Source organism: Corylus avellana, chromosome 5 (genome assembly GCF_965113065.1).
Source record: "Corylus avellana chromosome 5, dhCorAvel1.hap1.2, whole genome shotgun sequence".
In the NCBI taxonomy this organism is placed as follows: domain Eukaryota; kingdom Viridiplantae; phylum Streptophyta; class Magnoliopsida; order Fagales; family Betulaceae; genus Corylus; species Corylus avellana.
Window position 1 is genome coordinate 803,571 of NC_142494.1, and position 21,579 is coordinate 825,149.

A 21,579-nucleotide genomic window follows, 5' to 3' on the forward strand; every position below is an offset into this window, starting at 1 on the left:
TTCCATTGCATTTTTATTGTCCCGTAAATAATTATGTATATTTGTAGAGGTGAAAAGACAGTTACGAGTAGCGGTTATTGGCTATAACCGCTAACCGTAACTGTCTAGATAGTTAGTAAAATTTATTAACTGCCTAGGTGATTAACCGACGGTTAGCGATTATTTAAACGGTTAGTGATTAACCATTTTTTAAAGGAAAAAAATATATATATAAAAAATTTGTGCTTGGCTCGCCATTCTCCCTGACTAGCTGAGCTCGCCTGCTAGGCAAGCAGAGTACTTGAAGCTTGGCTCTTGGCTCGCCTAGCTTAAGTGCTTGACTAAGACAATATTTAAAGGATTAGAGAAGGACATGTGCTTTATATAGATGAGTGAAGGTAAAAGTGATGAGTTTTTTTTTTTTTTTTTTCTTTTTTTTTTTGGTCGATGTGGGACAAAGAAGAGGTAATTGAAAACACTTGTAGTTGTCCATTTGGGAGTCTGGACAAGGCCAAGAGGCAAATTGAAAACCTCACTCCCCATGTGTCAGTGTTCTTGGCTTCATGCCCAACTCATCTTTTTAAAAACTTAATATTTTATTACTTATTAAGTAACATTAGTGAATATACATTAATTGTATATATATATATATATAAAAGTGGTTAGCGATTTTAAAGATACCACTAACCGCTTCCAAAAGGGGTTAGAGGTGGTTAGCCGGTTATGTTGGTTAGCGGAAAGTTATTAACCGCCCGCTTTTTCACCCCTGTATATTTGAATTTGCACCTTCTTATTTTATTTTTTCAAATTAAGGGTGTCACATAGATTGTATGCTAAAATTAGGTTCAGAAAATGTGTAGACATGATTTAAAGTGGACGTGCTTCCCGTTTCAAGCAACAAAAAAGAGTTGTTATTCTTTTTTATTTTTATTTTAAGGAAAACCTTTTTTTACTTCTTGAAGTATAATATTAAAATCTAAAAATTTGCAATGTCGGTATCCTATGTTTGGATCCTTGTTAATTTCACCCTTTAAAAAAATAAAAAATAAAAAAAAGGTGAAATTTCAAAAAAAGCCTTGAACTCGCTCACCGCTTGGCCCTAGGTTTAGAGAATTTTGATCTTTAAAAAAAAAAAAAAAAAAAAAAAAGAGCATTTTAGGCATTTAACAAAAAAATAAAATAAAATAATGAAATTAAAACATGAAATACCAACAAAATTGCAAACAAAACCGTTTATACTTAAAAGTTTCCCTTATTATAATTAAAGATCTACATAGGATTCTACTACACATCTTTTATATCCTTTGTGTAATTTTGTATCTTTTGTCTCGAGGTATCCTGTGGATGAAGCAAAGAATAGAGTCCGGGCTCTGCTAAAGTACGTCGTTCTCCTCTCTAAGTCACGTCATGTGCAGAAAACAAATGGTCCCTCCATTTTCCTTCAAAAAAACAATATTTCACATCTTTATCAAGAACTCCTATGAAAATGTATAATGGTATTTAATTAGTTGATTACTATATGACTTTTGTATTAATAAATTGTGGCTGAAAAGTGTCACACGATAAGATGGGAATCCTGAGCAATGAGAGCTATTTATTGCTTGAGAAGGAATCTGAATTCTAACTCGTTCGGGCAAATATCCGAGCGGGTTTTACAGATCTTCAAATTGTTGTCCAAACAAAATAGAGCCCGAATGTTGTCTCATTATAAACTATCAATTACATATGCAATAGACAGCTCTCATTACGCCCGGTCCAAATCTTTTTGATTGGTGCTTTGCAATATGGGTACAGAACCCTCAATGCCCCCTATCCAAATCTCTTTCCAGGTGCTGATTTGGGATCATTACATGAGGCTAGTGCGCATTGAGTCACATTGTATATGGATGAAAAGAGGAATTTTCTTCGCTCCATTATCTCATCGTACAATATTTCATCGAATCATTATCAAGTGAAGAGAAAGCTTAATAGATAACATGACTCCTAATGCATAGGCAAGAAGTTGCGTGCAAAAATTCTGCCTCCTAAAAGTAATCAAATAACATCAAGCTGAAAACGTGTTACAACCAAAAGACACAACCTGTGGCTGGTTTGAAAGAACGACAAATTAGCAATTCGAGCAGTAAATGTGAGAAAATTAATATAGTGTTTTTCTACTCAAATAAACTTTGGATTGTCGGCTTACTTGCTTTGTTCGGATTATTAGTAATTTGAGCAATAAATAAGAAAAAGTTAATATAGTGTTTGTCTACCCAAAGAAAGTAAATTTGAGAAAGTTAATATAGTGTTCCTCTACTCAAACAAATTTTGGATTGTCGGCTAGCTTACTTGTTTTGTTCGGATTATTAGCAATTCGAGCAGTAAATTGTTAAATTAATGATTAAGTGATTAAATTTACACATTTCTATCAGCTTAAGCTTTTGAGATAACTGCTAATTTAACATGGTACCATAGCTAAAAGTCCTGGAATCGAACCTTGATTCCGTCAATTCACTCTCCCATTTAAATTAAATATTCTACATGTTGGGTCTCACCTATTAAAAGGGAGTTTGAGCTTACACGTGAGAGGGAGTGTTAAACTAATGATTAAGTAATTAAATTTACCTCTTTCTATCAGCTTATTATTTTAGAATAACTAATAATTTAACATAAATAAAATAAAGTTAATATAGTGTTCTTCTACCCAAACAAAAATTTGAACTGTCAATTTACTTGTTTTTGTTCGAATTGCTAACAATTTGAGCTAAATATAATAATCATCTAGCCAAATAAATTTTGAACGGTCAATTTACTTGTTTCGGACAGGTCGATTGACCACACAACTGCAAATTGCTGGGAATTCAAATATTAACATTAGGAGTCAATGATAGGATGCATGTTGGACCACTTGCATCTGGCTTGTCCAATCCCAAGCAGCATTTCGAGGCCCATATCTGATTTTACTGCACAAAATCTAACTCACTTTTGACATTGGAGACGAATATATAGCTATAACAATTGCAGAAGAAACAAAAGAGCAGAAGAGAGAGAAGACATTTTAGATATATAAAACTATCTTTTTTTAAAAAAAATAGTTCTTAATTCTGATTGGTCCTCACTCCTCTGACCCAAGGCAAGTAGCATCCAGAAAGCTTTTCATGTGATTCCTCTATTCTTGGTCGTGAGGTTGAGAATCCATATGCTCTTCCTTCCAAATAGTTAATACTGACTTTATGATAATAATTACTATTATTATATTGATGTTAAATTAACATATCTTGATCAAAGAAAAAAGAATTAATATATGGAAAATGACCATCAACCTAAACTCTAACGTACTAAGAAAATGCAAATTCAAACCCAACCTATTAAATTGACATTTGTTTTAGTAAATAGAATAATAAATTGGGTTTATTTGTTAATAGAATAATATTAATAAACAATTCAAAATACAAATATTGACAAATCACTTATTCAAACAATAAAAAACAAAAATACCCATCAAGGAAAAACTTAAAGGAAACTAAATGTGAAAGAGAGAGAGAAAGTAAATGACTTGAATATTCTTGTTGAATATATATGACAAGCAAGAACAACACTTGATCTGCTCAACTGCTATATATAAATCAATTTTGGGGGAAAAGATTAATTATTTAATATTATAACATTTTCCAATTTTGCTTTCATGGGACCAACTAAGAAGCAAAGTTTATACGGCCTTAAAGAGACAAAAGGAAAGACGATTTTACTGAGTATTGGCACAATGAACCTTCACTATCAAAGCCAGCTAAATTTCCAAATGTTCCACAGCACTCGTGTCCATATAAATAAATTATTTTTCACATTCATTAATTCCTGAGGAAAAAATAAATACAAATAGTAAATCTAATGAATAATAATAATGAATAATTAATGCAATAAATAAAATTTCGTTTTCTTGATTTATTGATTCATACTATAGTAATAACTAGTCGAAGTGCTGAAAGGTAAACAAATCAAACGTTGACGGGCTTGCAGAGGAACATGAGGGACGAAGCAGACGCACCACCGAGTCTCCGCTCGTAGTAGTCGACACAGAAGAGAGAGAGAGAGAGTTGCACCTCGTCGCGAGTCCAGACACGGCGTCTGACAAGGTCAGAGTGGCCGAGTCGAGTCAGGACGGGTCGGACGCAGACCATGTAGAGGCGCTTGTAGCCTCCGAGGGCCAGAACGACGGGTCGTACGGAGGAGGGGGGTGGGGAGGTGACGTGGCGGAAGCAGAGGTGCTCCCAGAGGGAGTCGTTGCGAGCAATGGCGCACCAGAGGCGGCAAACGCATGCGGCGACGCCGAGGGAGGGCCCGTCTAGGCGTTTCAGGATCTCGGTGAGGATGTCGGCGTGGTCGTTGACGAAGAACTTGGGTTTTTTCTCTTTTTCCTCTGCTTTCTTTTGCTGCATGGCTTCGGTGTGGCGGTGGTGATGGCCAGGCTAGCTGCAGGGGTCGGTTGCTGTGTTGAACAGAGAGAAAGAGAGAGATCGAGTTTGTGCGTGGGTGACAGAGAGAGACAGAGAGTGAGAGTTGTGAGAGAGTAATGTGTTATATATAGCAGAAAAAAAAAATGTGTAGGGTGTTTGTATTTTGCAGGAGTATAGTGGGGTTTAAGGGATTTGACGAGACAGAGAGAGAGTTTTCTAAATATTTTCTTTACACTTTTTCATTTATTTCTTTACGCCAAGTGTAAAAAAGTAAGAGAGTTTTACTCTTTATTATGTAAGAAAATTAATTAAATTGGGGTTTTAGATAAAATCTAACTAAAGCACTACTATATCAATTAGCCAAATTGTAGTCAAAGTGAATAAGAGGGTGAAGATGTTTTTATATTTTTTGTTATTTTTTTATTTTTATTATAGTGCTAGTCAAGATAAATGTGCATGCTTTAAAGAGTTTTATTATAAAAAATAAATAAAGGGTGTTTCTGATTGTGTTGTGGGTGAGATCTAGAGTCTAGAGAGAGAGAGAGAGAGATATGAGACCGTGATGAGGGCAGGGAGGTGTGGGTATCGAGGGGAGATGGAGAAGGGGCCAAAGGAAAGGGGCCAAGGCAAAGAACTGGAACCAATGCAAAGCTTATTTTCTTTTGTTGTTTTTAAACATTGTCTTGGGGCTAAGCAGATTTGTTGTTTGTTGTTTTTGTTTGGTTTGGGTTTTTCCTCTTGTTTGCATCTTTCAACACTTTCGTTTTCGGGCCGTTGTGGAATCACTCTATCTTTTGGGGAGTGCATAGTTTAGCTGTGCATGGATTTCTTGGTCTGAAAGTCTATGTTGTCATCATGTTTACAATAAGGTGCGTGGTGGTGGACCATATCTACTACCTAGCTACCTAGCTACTTGATTCTACAGATGCCTAGCTAGGAGTTGTGAAATCTAAAACACAGTCAAATTTCAGTCTCTCTCCTTGAGTGCTAACTCATATTTCTGTCTCTCTCCTTGGGTATAAAGCACCCATTTAATTGCACACGAATCTGGTAAGATTTTAGTTTTGTGTGCAGACATGGCCCTAAAAAATTGGTTACATTTAAGGAAATTTGAACCTTAGACTTGATGGAGATGCTACAAAGTAATCTCAGCTCTTGTTACAAAGTAATGCTATGAGAAATGATTATTAGTGTCAATATTTTGTTTTTCATATTTTTTCCTCTGATGTTACAAATTAATTATTAGATTTGTGAACTTATGTAGACCTCACATAAGTTAATAGTGGACCCAACAAATTTAATGATTGATCTATTAAATTTGTAGGAGAATATAAGAAAAATATCAGCAAATTATTGACACCAATCATTTCTCGCTATGCTATATATTTAGTAGTATGCTATACGACTATCATATAACTTGAGTGAGATGGTAGTAAGAATTAACATTTGAGTTAATAATAAGGGCTAATAAAAAAGAAAAATCAATAGTTAATTTTTATTGTCTCATCATCCCAATTATATGAGTCTTTGTTATAATTATCGTTGTTATTACGTCACTAAAATCAATTCTAATTTGCTCGTGGTTCAAACGTAATAAAAAAATAATAATAATGCATCAGATTAAGAAAAAGGGAAGAGCGTTGGTATCATGGTGAGGCAGAAGCTATTCAGTTGTCTCAAGGAGTTGGAGTTTGGCCAAGAAAGGAAACCCCCAAAGTACATTGAAACAGAAAGCACATAAAAAAATATAATGCATATATATATTTAAGACACAGAGGTTGGAATTGAATTGACATTAGATTTCCAAAAGCTTCTGTAGTTTAGAGTGTGTCACGGTGAGTTGTTTTGTATTGTCTTGGACTTGGTCGGTTGGACTCATCTGAGAGGAAGCACTGTTCCCTATTCTTTTCTTGCTGACCAGAATTCCATTATTGAAAGACTACAAGAAGAAACCCGTAAAGTTTGGCAAACAATTTCACGATTTCACTCACTCCCCCAACGACTTTCATTTCTACCTTTTTGGTGTGAAGTGCTCGTAATTAATTGGTTAACCATTTATTCTCCACTAAAATCCATGGACTATTCATCATTCAATTGCACACCCAATTGATTGATTTTAGGCTGTCAAATTGGCATGGGAAAGTTTACTAATTGCTCTCAAACTTTGTAATATCACCACCAAATTATATATATTATAGAACGAACATATACATATATAAAAGATCCCTCCAAAGAATTAATTTACCTACAACATCTTAATGCCACACTAAACCACCCAAAAAAAATAATAATACATGCATTTCTTTGGAAGGTATCTTGTACAAACTAGTTTATTTAATTTCCGTGTCTCCTCCCACTCAGCAGCCTTATTCTAAAGGTCATCATTAACCATTTATGTTTCCTTGCGATGATATTGTTAATTGAATGGTAATTTAAAGAAGAAGTGGACTTTTTCCTATTTTTAAATTTATCCATCTTTTTGTTATTAAAGTTATAATAAAAGTTAGTTCTCAAAATCAAGATAATTTTTTTTGTTTTTTCAAACGGATGGACAATTATAGAAAAACTATTGCGATAACGCACCTTTACGAAAACATCCATGTAAAATTTATTTATTAATATCAACATGAAAGACACTTTTTTTTTTTTTTTTTTTTTTTACATATCCGCAAAAGGGAATGAAAATAGAGAATGAAATTCGAACTAATGACATCCATTTCATAAGGCGTGGTCTCGAGTTGATTGAGCTAACCATTGAATACAAAAGACATTATGAATAACATATATTTGGTTCCTATACATGCTTGACTTGTATTTTAACATCATTAGAAATATAAAACTGCCAAGTATGAAGAACTTTGTGTTCTCACCAAGTTCAAGTAATCGAAAATTATCAAATGGAATCATGCGATAAGTAATGCACTCTACTACAACAACAAAAATTAAAAAAATATATATATATTAAAGATCGCACCAAAGCATTTTAAATACAACATATTAATGCCACACTATTCCAAAATACACCAAAACAATAATGAAAAAGGGAAGGAACTCATTACATAAGAAAAATAAGATTTAAAGTAGAAACACATAGGTATAATAAATGCATACATTACTTTGGGAAGGTCTCTTCATGTCCAAACTATTTTAGTTAATTTCTGCTTCTCCTCCCACTCAGTGGCCTTATTCTCATGGTCTTCATTAACCAATCATGTTTCTTTGCAATAACAATGTTCCCAATTATTACTCCAACAACAAATCCAAATCCATATCCAATCACAACTATTTTCCAACCAAATTCATATTGTGATTCAAAGTCTTGACTTGATTCGAATGGCAACTCTTCAGAATCCTCACATTTCCTTGTCAATGGTCTCCCACACAATTTTGGATTCCCCTCAAATGAACTGTTTTCAAATGTATAAAATTGGTTCCCTTGTGGTATAGGTCCTTTGAGAATATTATGAGAAACATTGATGAATGCTAAGAAAGTAAGTTGTGTTAGCTGCTGTGGAATCTCTCCTGACAACTTGTTTTGTGAAAGGTCCAATGCTTCCAGATCTGTAAGGCTTCCTAGAGATGGTGGGATGTGACCGATGAGATTATTGTTGGAAAGATTGAGCAAAAGACACCCCCTCAAATTTTCAATGGAATTCGGAATTTCCCCGGAAAATTTATTGTTTGACATATCAACAGCCGTGAATAGTTCTAGGACCTTCTCATAAAATAGATTCGTGCCTTTGTCATTGTCATGGAGTAATCATAACCATAAATCATCTGGTAAGGACCAAACGTTTTGGAGAATAATATTGCAGGAGTTGACTTTACTTGGATGTATGTCAAATGATGTGCATTCTCAAATTTTTTAACCGTCCAATTGCCGAAAATTTCTAGAGGTAGCTTTCCAACAAAGCTATTATAGGAGAGGTCAATGATTCGCAAGTTTGGGAACATATATTTGCTTTTAGAAATCTCTATTGGGCCATTGAATTTGTTTGACCGCAAAATGAGAACCTTTAAATTTGGAAGATTCTTCAACCAAGGAGGAAACCTATCATTGAATTGGTTATTACCAAGATCCAAGACCTTCAACATCGTACACTTCACCAACGACCTTGGTAATCGTCCTCGAAATTGGTTTTGACTGAAAATTATTATCTTCAACTGACTTCCTTTTACCCAATTCTCTGAAATGCTTCCTTGAAATTTGTTCGTTCGCAGATTGAGTACTGATAGCGAAGTACCAAAGTTGTCCAAGCATCGAGGAAGTGAACCACTTAAGTTGTTACTAGCCAAATCAAGGACTTGAAGAGAAGTGAGGTTGCAAAAAAATTCCGGAACATTTCCAGTCAATGAATTATTTGAAATAAGATAATATTTCAAATTCGAGGCTGCGGGGATGGGAAGCGATCCTTGGAACAAATTAGACCTGAGGTCTAAAATGGCCAAACGTGTCCACGGGAGAAGAATTGGATGTTGTGCAAAGCCCGTGAGGGAGTTGTTAGCAAGGCAAATAAATTCTAAACTTGCTTTGCCTATGTTTAACATCCATTCTGGTATTGGGCCAGCAAGGTTGTTGTCAGACAGATCTAAAAACTCCAACTCATCTTGGTTTCTTAAGAAATCTGGGAACTTGCTTAAATTGCACGAAGACAACGACAAAGTTTGAAACTTTGGAAAAGTAGCATTGGCATAATTGGGCTCTTTGAAGAGTAATGAAAATTGATTATGAGACAGATATAACACAGTCAAATGTTTGAGCTTAACAAAATCATCAAACTCCACAGTCCCACTGAAGTTGTTCATAGCAAGATTAAGATATTGAAGATTCGTGAGGTTAAAGATTGAGTTTGGGATACGACCATGAAGCTTGTTGCCCCCAAGACTCAAGCCACGTAACCCTGTGAGGTTCAAAATCTCGACAGGTATTTCACCAGTAAAATGATTTAAGTGTAGATAAAGGACTTTCAGTTGAATCAGGTTTACAAGGTGAAAAAGAATTGGACCTGTCAATTGATTGGAGGAAAGGTCTAGAAAAGAGAGTCGGTTGAGGTTTCCAATTGAAGATGGGACCTCACCTTTGAAAGTGTTATTTGAAAGATTAAGAACAGTGAGATTTGTGAGATTACCAAGTGAAGATGGAATGGACCCTGAGAAGTTGCAACTAGAAACATCCAATCCATTCAAGTAGCTTAGGTTACCAATTGAAGGGGGTAGCTTAATGGAAATGGAAAAGAATGCTCAAACTTGGAGAAAAAAATCAACTTAACTTCTCATTTAGAATTGCATGTACACTATATATACCAAGTCTGTTTCAGCTTAGTATGAAAAACAGAATCAGTTTGAACACGTGTAAAATAACCAACTTACAACTGAAAGCTTAACTAATAAACTTGTAACTTAGTAACTAAATTGCTCCTACAATTATGGAGTCTATTGCATGCTTATTTGGCAGCAAGGTAAGTCACTTGCTTTGGCTGCTCTGCTTGTACTCTTTGGCTGCTCTGCTCTACTTGTACTCTCAATACTCCCCCTCAAGATGAGATTTCATAATATGTCAGGAAGAATAGATATTATGAAGACTCATCTTGGACACCAAAGGAGAAAATAAAGAGGAACCAAGAGCTTTTGTAAAAACATCTGCCAACTGATGTTGTGATGAAACATGAAAGGTTCGAATAACACCCATTTGCAGCTTTTCTCGTACAACATGACAATCAATGTCAATATGTTTTGTACGCTCATGAAAAACAGGATTTGCTGCAATGTGTAGAGCAGCTTGACTGTCACAATAGAGCAAGGCAGATTGAAGGGGAACTTGCAAGTCTTGAAGAAGAGTTCTAAGCCACACAATCTCACAACAAGTAGAAGCCATGGCCCTGTACTCAGCCTCTGCAGATGACCTGGAAACGGTTGTCTGTTTCTTAGATTTCCATGAAATTAATGCATTATCAAGGAAAATACAATACCCTGTCACAGATTTTCTTGTATCTGAGCAACCAGCCCAATTGGAATCACAAAATGCCTTCATTTGTAGACTAGAAGTAACAGGATAGAACAACCCTTGAGCAGGGGATGCTTTAATATATCTTAGTACTCTATTGGCTGCTGCTAAGTGTGGAACTCTAGGCTTGTCCATAAACTGGCTGAGAACCTGAACAGCAAAGGAAATATCAGGTCTTGTTATGGTGAGATAGAGTAGTCTACCAACAAGCCTTATATATGAAGTAGGATCTTCTAAGATTGAACCAGAGTCTTTAGAGAACTTCACATTAGGTTCCATTGGGAATTTTGCAGGTTTTGAATCCAACATACCAGTATCTTCAAGAATCTCCAAGGCATATTTTCTCTGACAGACAGAGAGACCAAGCTCACTTCGAGCTATTTCCAAACCAAGGAAGTATTTCAACTGTCCAAGATCTTTAAGCTCAAACCTATCATTAAGCACTTGAGTAAACTTGGAAACCTCAACTGAATTATCACTTGCAAGGATGATATCATCTACATATACCAGTAAAGCAATAAATGAACCATCTGAAGTTCTAGTAAACAATGTGTAATCAGCTCTAGATTGGACAAACCCAAACTCAATCAAAGCAGAAGAAAACTTTGCAAACCACTGCCTTGAAGCTTGCTTTAAACCATAAAGTGATTTGTTGAGCTTACATACATGTAAACCTCTTCATCAAGATTGCCATGAAGAAAGGCATTATTCACATCCAACTGGTGAAGATGCCATTTCTTAGCAGCTGCAACTGCCAAAAGAGTTCTCACTGTTGTGAGTTTAGCCACAGGAGAAAAAGTTTCATAATAATCCAATCCCTCACATTGGTTATAACCCTTTGCTACCAATCTTGCTTTACACCTTTCCAATGTCCCATCAGACTTTAACTTCACTTTATAGACCCACTTACATCCAATGGCTTGTTTTGAAGCAGGAAGATCAACTACTGTCCAAGTATTATTAAGTTCAAGTGCCTTGATCTCATCATCCATAGCCTCACGCCACTCCTCAAATTTGACAGCTTGAGTATATGACTTGGGTTCAACAATAACAGAAACAGAAAGACTAAAAGATTTCTGATTAGATGAAAGTTTGTTATATGAAAGAACTGAAGACAAATCATAAGGAATACCTGAAGATGGAAAAGCTGCTGTGGGTTCTGAAGTGGAGGCAGCAATATGACAATGATAGTCATGCAAATAATCTGGTCTGTGTTTTACCCTAGAAGACTGTCTAAGTGGCTGTTGTGAAACGTCTACATGTGAACTGGCAGAACCAAAATCAGATGTTATATCATCAGGAATTGGAGCTGAGTTATGAGTACTAGGCTCCAAAGAAGTGGAAGATGAAGTGGGAATCATATGATGTGGTAAACTGATCACTGATTCAGGTAAACAATGAGTAGGAATGGGTAAAGGAATGACTGAATCAGTAAAGGAAAATTGTGAATCAGGATATTTGATTGCATAAGAAAAAATGGTTTCATGAAAAATAACATCTCTTGATACAAACACAGTTTGAAGAGTTAAATCATAAAGCTTGTACCCTTTAATATCATATGGATATCCAATGAATATGCAGGGTCTAGCTCTAGGATCAAACTTGTGTCTATCTCTAAGAAGAGTGTTTGCATAACAAAGGCAACCAAACACTCTCAAATGAGAATAAGAAGGAATTGCTTTGAATAAGACTTCATAAGGAGATTTATGATGCAGAACAGAAGTAGGAATCCTATTGATTAAATGTACTGCAGTAAGAACACAATCTCCCAAAAATTTTAAAGATAAATGTGATTGAAATCTAAGAGATCTTGCTACATTCAGAATGTGTTGGTGCTTTCGTTCAACAATTGAGTTTTGTTGTGGTGTTTCTACACAACTAAGTTGATGGAGAACACCTTTTGATGCATAAAAATCACTCATATTGAACTCAGTACCATTATCAGATCTTAAAGATTTGATTTTAGAATTGAATTGAGTTTCAACCATATTAAAGAAAGTTTGAATATGGTTTCTAGTTTGAGACTTATGTTGCAATAGATGGATCCAAGTGAATCTTGTATGATCATCAACAATAGTTAAAAAGTAAGAAGAACCACTAATGGATTTAACAGAAAAAGGACCCCAAATGTCACAATGAATTAAATCAAAAGGTTGCTTAGAAACAGAAGAACTATGGGGAAAAGACAATCTGTGTTGCTTAGCCAAAGGGCAAATACTGCAAGTTTTATTGGATTCATGAAGAAGCTGAGGAATTACAGGGGAAAGCATCTTTAAAGGCAAGTCAGAGGGATGTCCTAATCTGAAATGCCACAAACTAGCATTGACAGATTCAACAAAAAAACTAGTAGATGCCAAACTAGTGACTGCATTATTAAACTTGAAAGAACTGAAATTTACAAAATTCAAAGGTAAAACAGAAACTGGATTTTGCAGCAAATGATATAGACCTCCAGCATCTTCACCCACACCAATCGTTCTCCAACTTGTAAGGTGCTGAATGAAACAGAATTTTGATAAGAAAATGAAACAACACTGTAAGCTTTTAACCAACTTACTAACAGATATCAAATTGAATGAAAAAGAAGGAATACAAAGCACATCAGTTAATGTAAAAGATTCTGAAATCTTAATTGTGCCAACATGAGTAACTGATGCATGCTGTCCATTAGGTAACCTTACTGTTTTTGAAGTAACAGAAATGAAAGTGGTGAAAAATGAAATAGAACAGATCATGTGATCTGTAGCTCCAGTATCAATGATCCAAGGAGCTTTGACAGAATTTGTTAATGAATTTTGTTGAGTTAGAGAAGTAGAAGATGCAAAAACTGAATGTTTTGTATCTAAGAGAGATAATGGAGAGGTAATTGAGAAATTACCTGCACCTATCAGATTGGTAGAAGTGTCACCTTGAATAGGATCTGTTGAAATCTGACTGGAGAGTGGAACTTGATGGACAGAAGATTCAAGTTCTGGAATTGGAGGCTTGAACATGTCCATAAGCTGCTGACATTGTTCATAGGTGATAGGCAACTGAGGAATAGTGTAGTTAGTGACTTGACTAGCAAAATGTGGAGCATTCCTTCCTTTGGTGAATTTGTAACCAGGGGGAAATCCATGAAGCTTATAACACCTTTCCATAGTGTGTCCAGGAACACCACAATGAGAGCATATGGGCTTTTCCTTACGATTCTGATAAGATCTATTAGCAGCAAAACGATTTGGAGGAACAGCCTTTGAAGGCAAGGCAGTAGTGTTCTGATTGAAGGAAAAACTGGAAGAAGAAATCAACCGTTGCCTTTCCTCTTGAATAACAAGGGAGAAGACCTTATTAATAGAGGGAAGTGGATCAATCAACAAAATTTGTCCTCGAACCTGGGAATAACTCTCATTCAACCCCATCAGGAATTGGTAAACATGCTGTTGCTGGTGATAAGACACGATAGTCTTCAAAGCTCCACAGGTGCATGTAGGAATTGGTTGATAGTTATCCAGCTCATCCCATAAACCTTTCAGTGCAGTAAAATAGGAACTTACAGAACTATTTTCCTGTGATAGAGAAGAAATAGCCTTCTGGAGCTGGAAAATATGCGGCCCATTGTGCTGAGAAAAACGATCATGAAGGTCGTTCCACATTTCAGAAGCATCATCGATATAGATGATACTTGTGGCGATCTCCTTGGAAACTGAGTTCAATAACCACGATAGAACCATATTATTACATCTAGTCCATGCCAAACCAGTGGAATCAACAAGATTGGAGGGCTTCGACAGAGTGCCATTAACAAAATCCAGCTTGTTTTTGGCCGAGAGTGCCATCATCATCGCCCTTTTCCATGAATTGTAGTTTTCTCCATTGAGCTGTTGAGAAACAATCATGGCGCCTGGTAGGGGTGGGCAAATTAACCGTTACCGTTTAACCGGCCGTCTACCGGTTCGACCGAACCGATATAAACCGTAGCCGATATGCTGATATCGTTATCGGTTAAAAAAATTATACCGGAATTCGGTCCGGTCCGGTCCGGTCCGGTTAAGTTTTGCTTATCGGTTAACCGGTTTAACCGGTTTAACCGATAAGAATTATTAGTCCCAAAAACGGTGCCGTTTAGAGAGCTGTATCTATCACCCATTTTCACCCAAAAACGGCGCCGTTTAGAGCTGTATGATGAATCAGTGTATACTATCACCCAATTTCACCCGAATCACCCCACCACAGTCGAACCCTAAGCCCCTAAAATCAGTAAACACGCCTCACTGCCTCAGCCTCTCAGTCTCTGCTCTCTCGGTCTCTCGTGGAGTCCTCTCGCAGCTCTCTCGCCTCTCGGTCTCTCGTGGAGTCTTGATCTCGCAGTCGCAGCTCTCTCGGTCTCTCGTGGTCCGCAGCTCTCTTGGGCCCTCAACCTCTCAGTCTCTACTCTCTCGGTCTCTCGTGGAGTCCTCTCGCAGCTCTCTCGCCTCTCGGTCTCTCGTGGAGTCTTGATCTCGTAGTCGCAGCTCTCTCGGTCTCTCGTGGTCCTCGTGGAGTCGTGGTCTCGCAGGCCGCAGCTCTCGCTTTCTACACACTCAGACAGTCAGACTCACCTTCTCAGCTTCTCTCACGGTAAGCACTTTCACTTTCTTACCTGTTTTGGTTGTCATTTTCCAATTTTGTTAACTTTCATTGTGTTTTCTCTGGAATTAAGCGGAACCCATGTTGTGAAAATTGTTTCTTTTTTTTTTTTTTAAATTTTATTTCTTTCTTTCTTTTATTGTCATGAGCTAAAATTCAATTGAATTTTGACGTCTCTACTCTAGCCTGGCTGATTATATTTTTTCTCTTGAATTCTTGTTAATTGAATAAAGTTTGAGGTTGGGGTTTTAAGTATGCATGAATTGTGGGATTTTCAGTCCAGTTGTAGGTTATTCAAATTGTTTGTTCTATTATGAAATTGAGGTTATAATACCTATGATTGAATGTTTGGTAGAGATAGAATGTTATAGGTTGTCTAGTTGTAGTTTGAGTTTGAGTTTTAGTCATAGCCCATAGGTCAAACATTGTCACATTAGCTAATTAAAATCAATCATTGCTTTTTTACTTCAGAAGTTCATATGGCTGCACCTTGACCTCCAACATCAGCTACTTCTTCTTGTCCCATAGGCATAGATGATGAAGAAATTTTTGATGAAGACTTAGACTTTGATGAAGAGACCTTTGATGATATTGATGAATCCGATGAGTTGGATGCCCAAGGGATTAGATGTTCTGGTTCTAGGGGTTCTAGGAGTTCTAGGGGAGCATCTCATGGTCGTACTCGTGGTCGACGACCCCCAATCCCTTGTAAAAAAAGATTAAGAACAAAAAGATCTTCAGTATGGGACCATTTTACTAAAGATGCAAATAGTTCTGAAGAGGCTCCTATTGCAAGTTGTAACTATTGTGGGGCTCAGTATAAATGTCATGGGACAAACAATGGCACCTCTAGCATGTTGTACCATTTCAAAAAATGCCAAAAGTATAAGAGCTTAAAAGCAAAAACAGATGGCTCTCAATCTAAATTCACCTTTATGGCTGGGCAGAGTCAGAGTGATGGTAGTATTGGTAATAACCTAATTGTTGGGAAGTATTCTGAAAAACTTATTAGGGAGACTCTTTGTGAAATGATCATTGTTGATGAATTTCCCTTTTCAATTGTGGAGAAGATGGGTGTTAGGAGAATGTTTAAGGTTCTTGAGCCTCGTTTTGAGCTTCCTTCTCGCTATACAGTGATGAAGGATTGTGTTAAGTTGTTTATGACCAAAAAAGAAATAATCAAAAAGAAGTTGATGATGGTTGGTCAAAGGGTTTGTTTGACAACTGACACTTGGACTTCAATTCAGAATATGAATTACATGGTTGTAACAGGACATCTCATTGACTCTACTTGGAAATATCAAAAAAGAATATTGGCATTTCGCCAAGTGTCGGATCACAAGGCAATAACGATTACTAAGGAAATAGAGCAATGTTTGGTGGAATGGGGGATTACTCGTGTGTTGGCGATAACACTTGACAATGCAAGTGCTAATGATAAAGCAATTAGTGAGTTTGGTAAAAGAAATATGTCCAATAATGATGTTATTTGTCGCCATGAGTTTGTTCATGTGAGGTGTTGTGCCCATATTCTAAATTTAATTGTGAAGGAGGGTATGAAGGGTGCACATGATTCAATTGAAAGGGTCCGAAATATGGTGAAATGTGTGAAGGGATCCCCCCAAAGATTAGCCCTCTTTAAGTCTTGTGTAGAAAGAAAGAATCTTGGGTGTCGGTCTTCCTTGACTCTTGATGTTTCCACTAGATGGAACTCTACTTATACCATGTTGGAGGCGGCACAAAAGTATGAAAGGGCATTTAATCTTATGTTAGATGAAGATTCGAATTTTGTACATTATTTGAATGATGATTGTGGAGGGAGGGATGTGTTGGGGGCTCCAAATGAAGATGATTGGAATAAGATTCGACACATTGTTAAATTCTTGCGTGTGTTTTATGACGAAACAATTCAAATGTCGGGTTCCTTGTACTCAACTTCTAACTTGTTTTTTGGTATTCTTCAAAATGTTTATCATTGTTTGGATGAGTATTGTGGAAGTAATGATTATTCATTGAGTACCATGGCAATGCAAATGAAAGAGAAATATGATAAGTATTGGGGAAATTTTTTGGCTATTAATCCCTTGTTGTTTGTTGCTTCGGTGCTTGATCCACGTTACAAGATAAATGTCTTGGAATTTTGGTTCCAAACGAATGTGGGTCTAGAAAAAGCAAAAGAAATTGTTATCAAATTAAAGAATGTCTTGAGCCGGTTATATGAGCAATATGCTAAGAATGAAAGTGGGGCTAGGTTTGGAAATGAAGAGCGTAGTTGCACAAGTTCCGAAGGTGTGTGTGTGGGTACTAATAAGAAAGATGCTTTAGCTATTTACCATTCATTTCGGGCGTCCAAAAATGTGATGATGTGTCGGACAGAGATAGAGCAATATTATACAGAAGAGGTGGAGACTCCAAGTGACAACTTTGATATTTTAATGTGGTGGAGGGTAAATAAGGTAAAGTTTCCGGTTCTCGCCGAGATAGCACGAGATGTCCTGGCAATTCCACTTACTTCTGTTGCTTCTGAGTCGGCCTTTAGCACCGGAGGTCGCATCATAGATCCTTTTCGGAGTTCTTTGGCTTCGAAAACAGTGGAAGCTCTTATTTGTTGTCAAAATTGGTTGAGATCTTCTCCCAATTTTCAGTACGTTGAGTCACTCTTGCCTGATGTTGAAGATGAAGAAAGCTACAAGCTTGAGTCGGGTAATATTTGTTAACTTCAAATTTATTCATTATTATAATTATTTGATTAAATTATTTTTACTAATCCTTTAAAAATTTCATTGTGGTAGAAATTTTGTCTAATTCCCTCACATTTGACGCGAATTAAGGCTTAATGGTCCAATGGATGAACTTTGCGGGGTAATGTTTTGTTTAAAGTATTTGGTAAGTTTTTTGCATCTTATTTTTTTCTTATTTGATATTTATTTCTTATTCTTTAATATTAATTACTAATAGTGATTCACTTTATTTATGTTTTGATTTGTTGGATTATTGAAGGAAGCAAATTCAAGGAATTGAAGATTATCTATGTTTGAGGTGGCTCAAGGAAATTATTGTGTAACCGTGTTGATGTTGATGTTTTTCCATATTGATCACAATCTTTATGTTTTCTCGCTTTTATATTTGTGTAATGGTGTTGCCCATGACTTATTTTCCTTTTGATAAGTGACTTTAATTAGTTAATAGTTTGTTTATTATTCATTATTGAATTTTATTTTAATTTGGGTTTGGGTAGGTTTGAATGTTTGATGTTTTTTTTTTAAGTGATGGCATTTGATGGGATTTCCTTGCCTTTGGTAAAAACATTTTTCATTAACTAGTTTTGCTAGTCTAATTAACATTCATTATGTTAATTAGTCCATTTGCTTTGGAAAAATGTATTTTATAATATTTAAAAAAAAAAGAAGTTGAAGTGGATCAATATAAAAAAGCTTCAATTTTTAGCCCAAAAAACAAATATTTTGGTCCCAACAAAAAGTATTTGGGCCCTAAAACAACTCATTTTTAATAAGTTATCATTTTTGGTTTTTGCTCCAACAAAATAAATCAATATAAAGCTTTCGGTTAAATCGGTTAACCGGTTTAACCGGACCGTTTAACCGTGTACCGTTTTAACCGAAATTATCGGTTAAAATTATTATTGGTTTGATATCGGTTAATAAACCGTTTAACCGAAAGTTATCGGTTAATAACCGATAAGGTCCTTAACCGGACCGTTTTGACCGATACCCAGGCCTAGCGCCTGGACTGTCACCATGATGAAGAAAGAAAGGACTAGAAGAGTCCATTTCTGTGGAAGAAAAAGTTGTATTTGAAGAAGCAGCAGGAATCACCATTGAAGGAATGCAGTAAGGAGATATGAAAAAACAGAGAAAACAGAGAAGAAAAAAAAAAAATGAAGAAGATGTGGAGAATTCAGAGAAAAAGCTCTGATACCATAATGGAAATGGAAAAGAATGCTCAAACTTGGAGAAAAAATCAACTTAACTTCTCATTTAGAATTGCATGTACACTATATATACCAAGTCTGATTCAGCTTAGTATGAAAAACAGAATCAGTTTGAACACGTGTAAAATAACCAACTTACAACTGAAAGCTTAACTAATAAACTTGTAACTTAGTAACTAAATTGCTCCTACAATTATGGAGTCTATTGCATGCTTATTTGGCAGCAAGGTAAGTCACTTGCTTTGGCTGTTCTGCTTGTACTCTTTGGCTGCTCTGCTCTACTTGTACTCTCAATATAGCTCACCAAAGAAACTTGTGGCCACAAGCGCCAATGACTCAAGTGGACTGCTCCAAGTAAAGTATGGTAAATAACCAATGAGACCTTCATTGTAACCCACATCAAGATCCCGTAGATTTGGTAGCTTAAAGATTCCTACTGGAAATTCTCCATGCAATCCACAGCCATAAAGAGAGAGGGATGTCAATGAAGAAAAATTTGCCAAGATGGTCGGTATCACAGAGAAAATGCCCACCCCACCTAGACAAAGCTCTTGTAGGCGGGTTAAATTGCCAATTAGGCTAGGTAGGTCGGGCTTTCTAAGTTCCAAAAGGTCTTTCCCAGAATACAAATCATAGGTGAAACACAGATGAAGGGATGCCAAATGAGACAACTGTGAAATTTCAGATGGAATTTGACCAGAAAACATTGATGTAGTGAGATTGAGATAGGTTAGTTTTGAGAGATTGCGTACCTGGGGTGGGATAGGAGAGTAGTTAAAGTGATTGTAGGCAAGGTTAAGCCTTTTGAGGTGAACAAGACGAAAAAGGCTACTGCTGGAGTTAATAGAACCAAATAGACAGCTGTTACTGAGGTCGAGGCCAATTACATGACCTGTATCCTCATCGCACTCCACTCCATCCCATGAGCAGCAATCACTTTTGTCTCCTTCTAGTGCCCAAGTCGACGCAACGTTTTGACAAGCCAAAGGATAATAAGGAGAAGCAAACTTGTGTATGACAAAGCTTTCCTTGAATTGCAACAAGGCAGAGCTCTCATCATCATGGAACAGGAGTTTCATAAAAGGAGGAGAATGAGTGAGTATAAGATGCAAGAGCGAGAGCAAGAAAAGCAAGCGTATGAAGAAAAACATATAAATAGATGAAGCCATAATGTTCTTCTGAATTTTGCTTAATTAGTACTCTAGACAAGCATGGAAGTGAATCTGAAGCTTATTACATATATAGACTGCATGCACCGAAAATCAACTCCACTTGATGTCAATGCACGTGCTTGACTTCATGCACCCAAAAGCTTACAAACGCACCGCAAAGTTTCACTTGAAGTCAAGTCCTTTACGCGTGTCAAGGGATCTTCTAATAATGATGTAATTTTTAAAATCATTATTAAACTTATAATTAAGTACTATTAAATTTTGATCAAATCATAATATGTTTCACACTCAATACAACTCGTTCTCGTTGAATTCAAGCTGTCACTCTCTCCCCCATTTGCAATATGATCCTTAATTATCGGTCCGTGACGATTACTCCTTAAAATTTTGTTGTTGTTAGAAATTGAAGGGGGACATGGACAATACCAATCCTCTCTCCATCTGTCCTTGACTACACGGATTAAATGACTCCTATGCACGTAGAATAACTTGTCCATTTAGTCAAATACAGTTTATACATTTCAAACATCTCAAATATTGTTTTTCTCTTCTTTTTTTTCTTTTCCGGCACAGTCAATGCTATTTAGGCTAGCAAATATATTACTTTGATTGTTCTTGGATTACTTATGTTCTATATGTAACATATGTGTATGTTCATCCTTATCATGTCCTAACTATGAACTAATATATAATTTTTTAAGGAACTTCTCTTATTTTAGAGATTATAATTTGTTGCAGTTTTAAACCCGATTGGGTTAGAACTAATCCCAAACATTCTATAGAAAACCCGAAAACAGAGAACAGAGGAGAGAACAGGGGAGAAGAGGAAAAAAAGAAAGAGAACATTGGTGATCCCTTCTTAATGTCTTGCAGATGGAAGAACAAGGAGAAGCTCCAGTTACCAGCTTGATTGTCTTTGACCATGGTTGTTAACTTGTTAGCCTTAGGTTGCCGTTAGAATTCACCAATATGTAATAAGCTAGCTACTTACCAAAGAGAAGAACATGTAATAACATATGTTTGATTCTTATATTTTTCCATGTGCTTCAGCTATCTAACTCTTAGATGTGGCAGATGTTTTGATTTTTACCGATCAACATCCACCACAATCAGGACAGACAATTGAGAGAAGCCATCGATAAAGCTTATGTATCCGAACAAGTCGTAAGTTGTCCGAACAACTATTCGAACACTTATTTCTATCTAGAACCTCTCACATTATAATCGACAAACCACGAAATGAACAAAGATGGGATTGCAGCCAATGCCAATCATCTCATCAAAAGATGTCCAAAAAATTATAAATTGATGAATTAGCAAAATTAGGTGGGGTAACACGAAAGAAGCTTTAATTAACCTTTTCGTTTCTTTTGACTAGTGTTGACCTTAAGTCAATGCTTTTATAGTACCTTTGATGTGATGACCGTCTGA

The 21,579-nt window shown here is 36.3% G+C and overlaps 1 protein-coding gene and 1 pseudogene across 1 annotated transcript; both read right to left on the minus strand.

Annotated features, from left to right (window-relative positions):
* Nucleotides 1-3,862: 3,862 nt before the first annotated feature.
* On the minus strand, nucleotides 3,863-4,628 carry SLY2 (F-box family protein). The gene has a single exon (XM_059596463.2). The coding sequence runs from the start codon at nucleotides 4,392-4,394 to the stop codon at nucleotides 3,954-3,956; it is 441 nt and encodes a 146-aa protein (XP_059452446.2). The 5' UTR covers nucleotides 4,395-4,628; the 3' UTR covers nucleotides 3,863-3,953.
* Nucleotides 4,629-7,563: 2,935 nt separating this feature from the next.
* Nucleotides 7,564-20,145, minus strand: LOC148585186 (receptor-like protein 7; annotated as a pseudogene).
* Between the last annotated feature and the right edge of the window lie 1,434 nt (nucleotides 20,146-21,579).

Excerpts from the sequence above, each read along its gene's own strand:
- SLY2 (XM_059596463.2), bottom strand. The coding sequence starts at position 4,394 with ATGCAGCAAAAGAAAGCAGAGGAAAAAGAGAAAAAACCCAAGTTCTTC.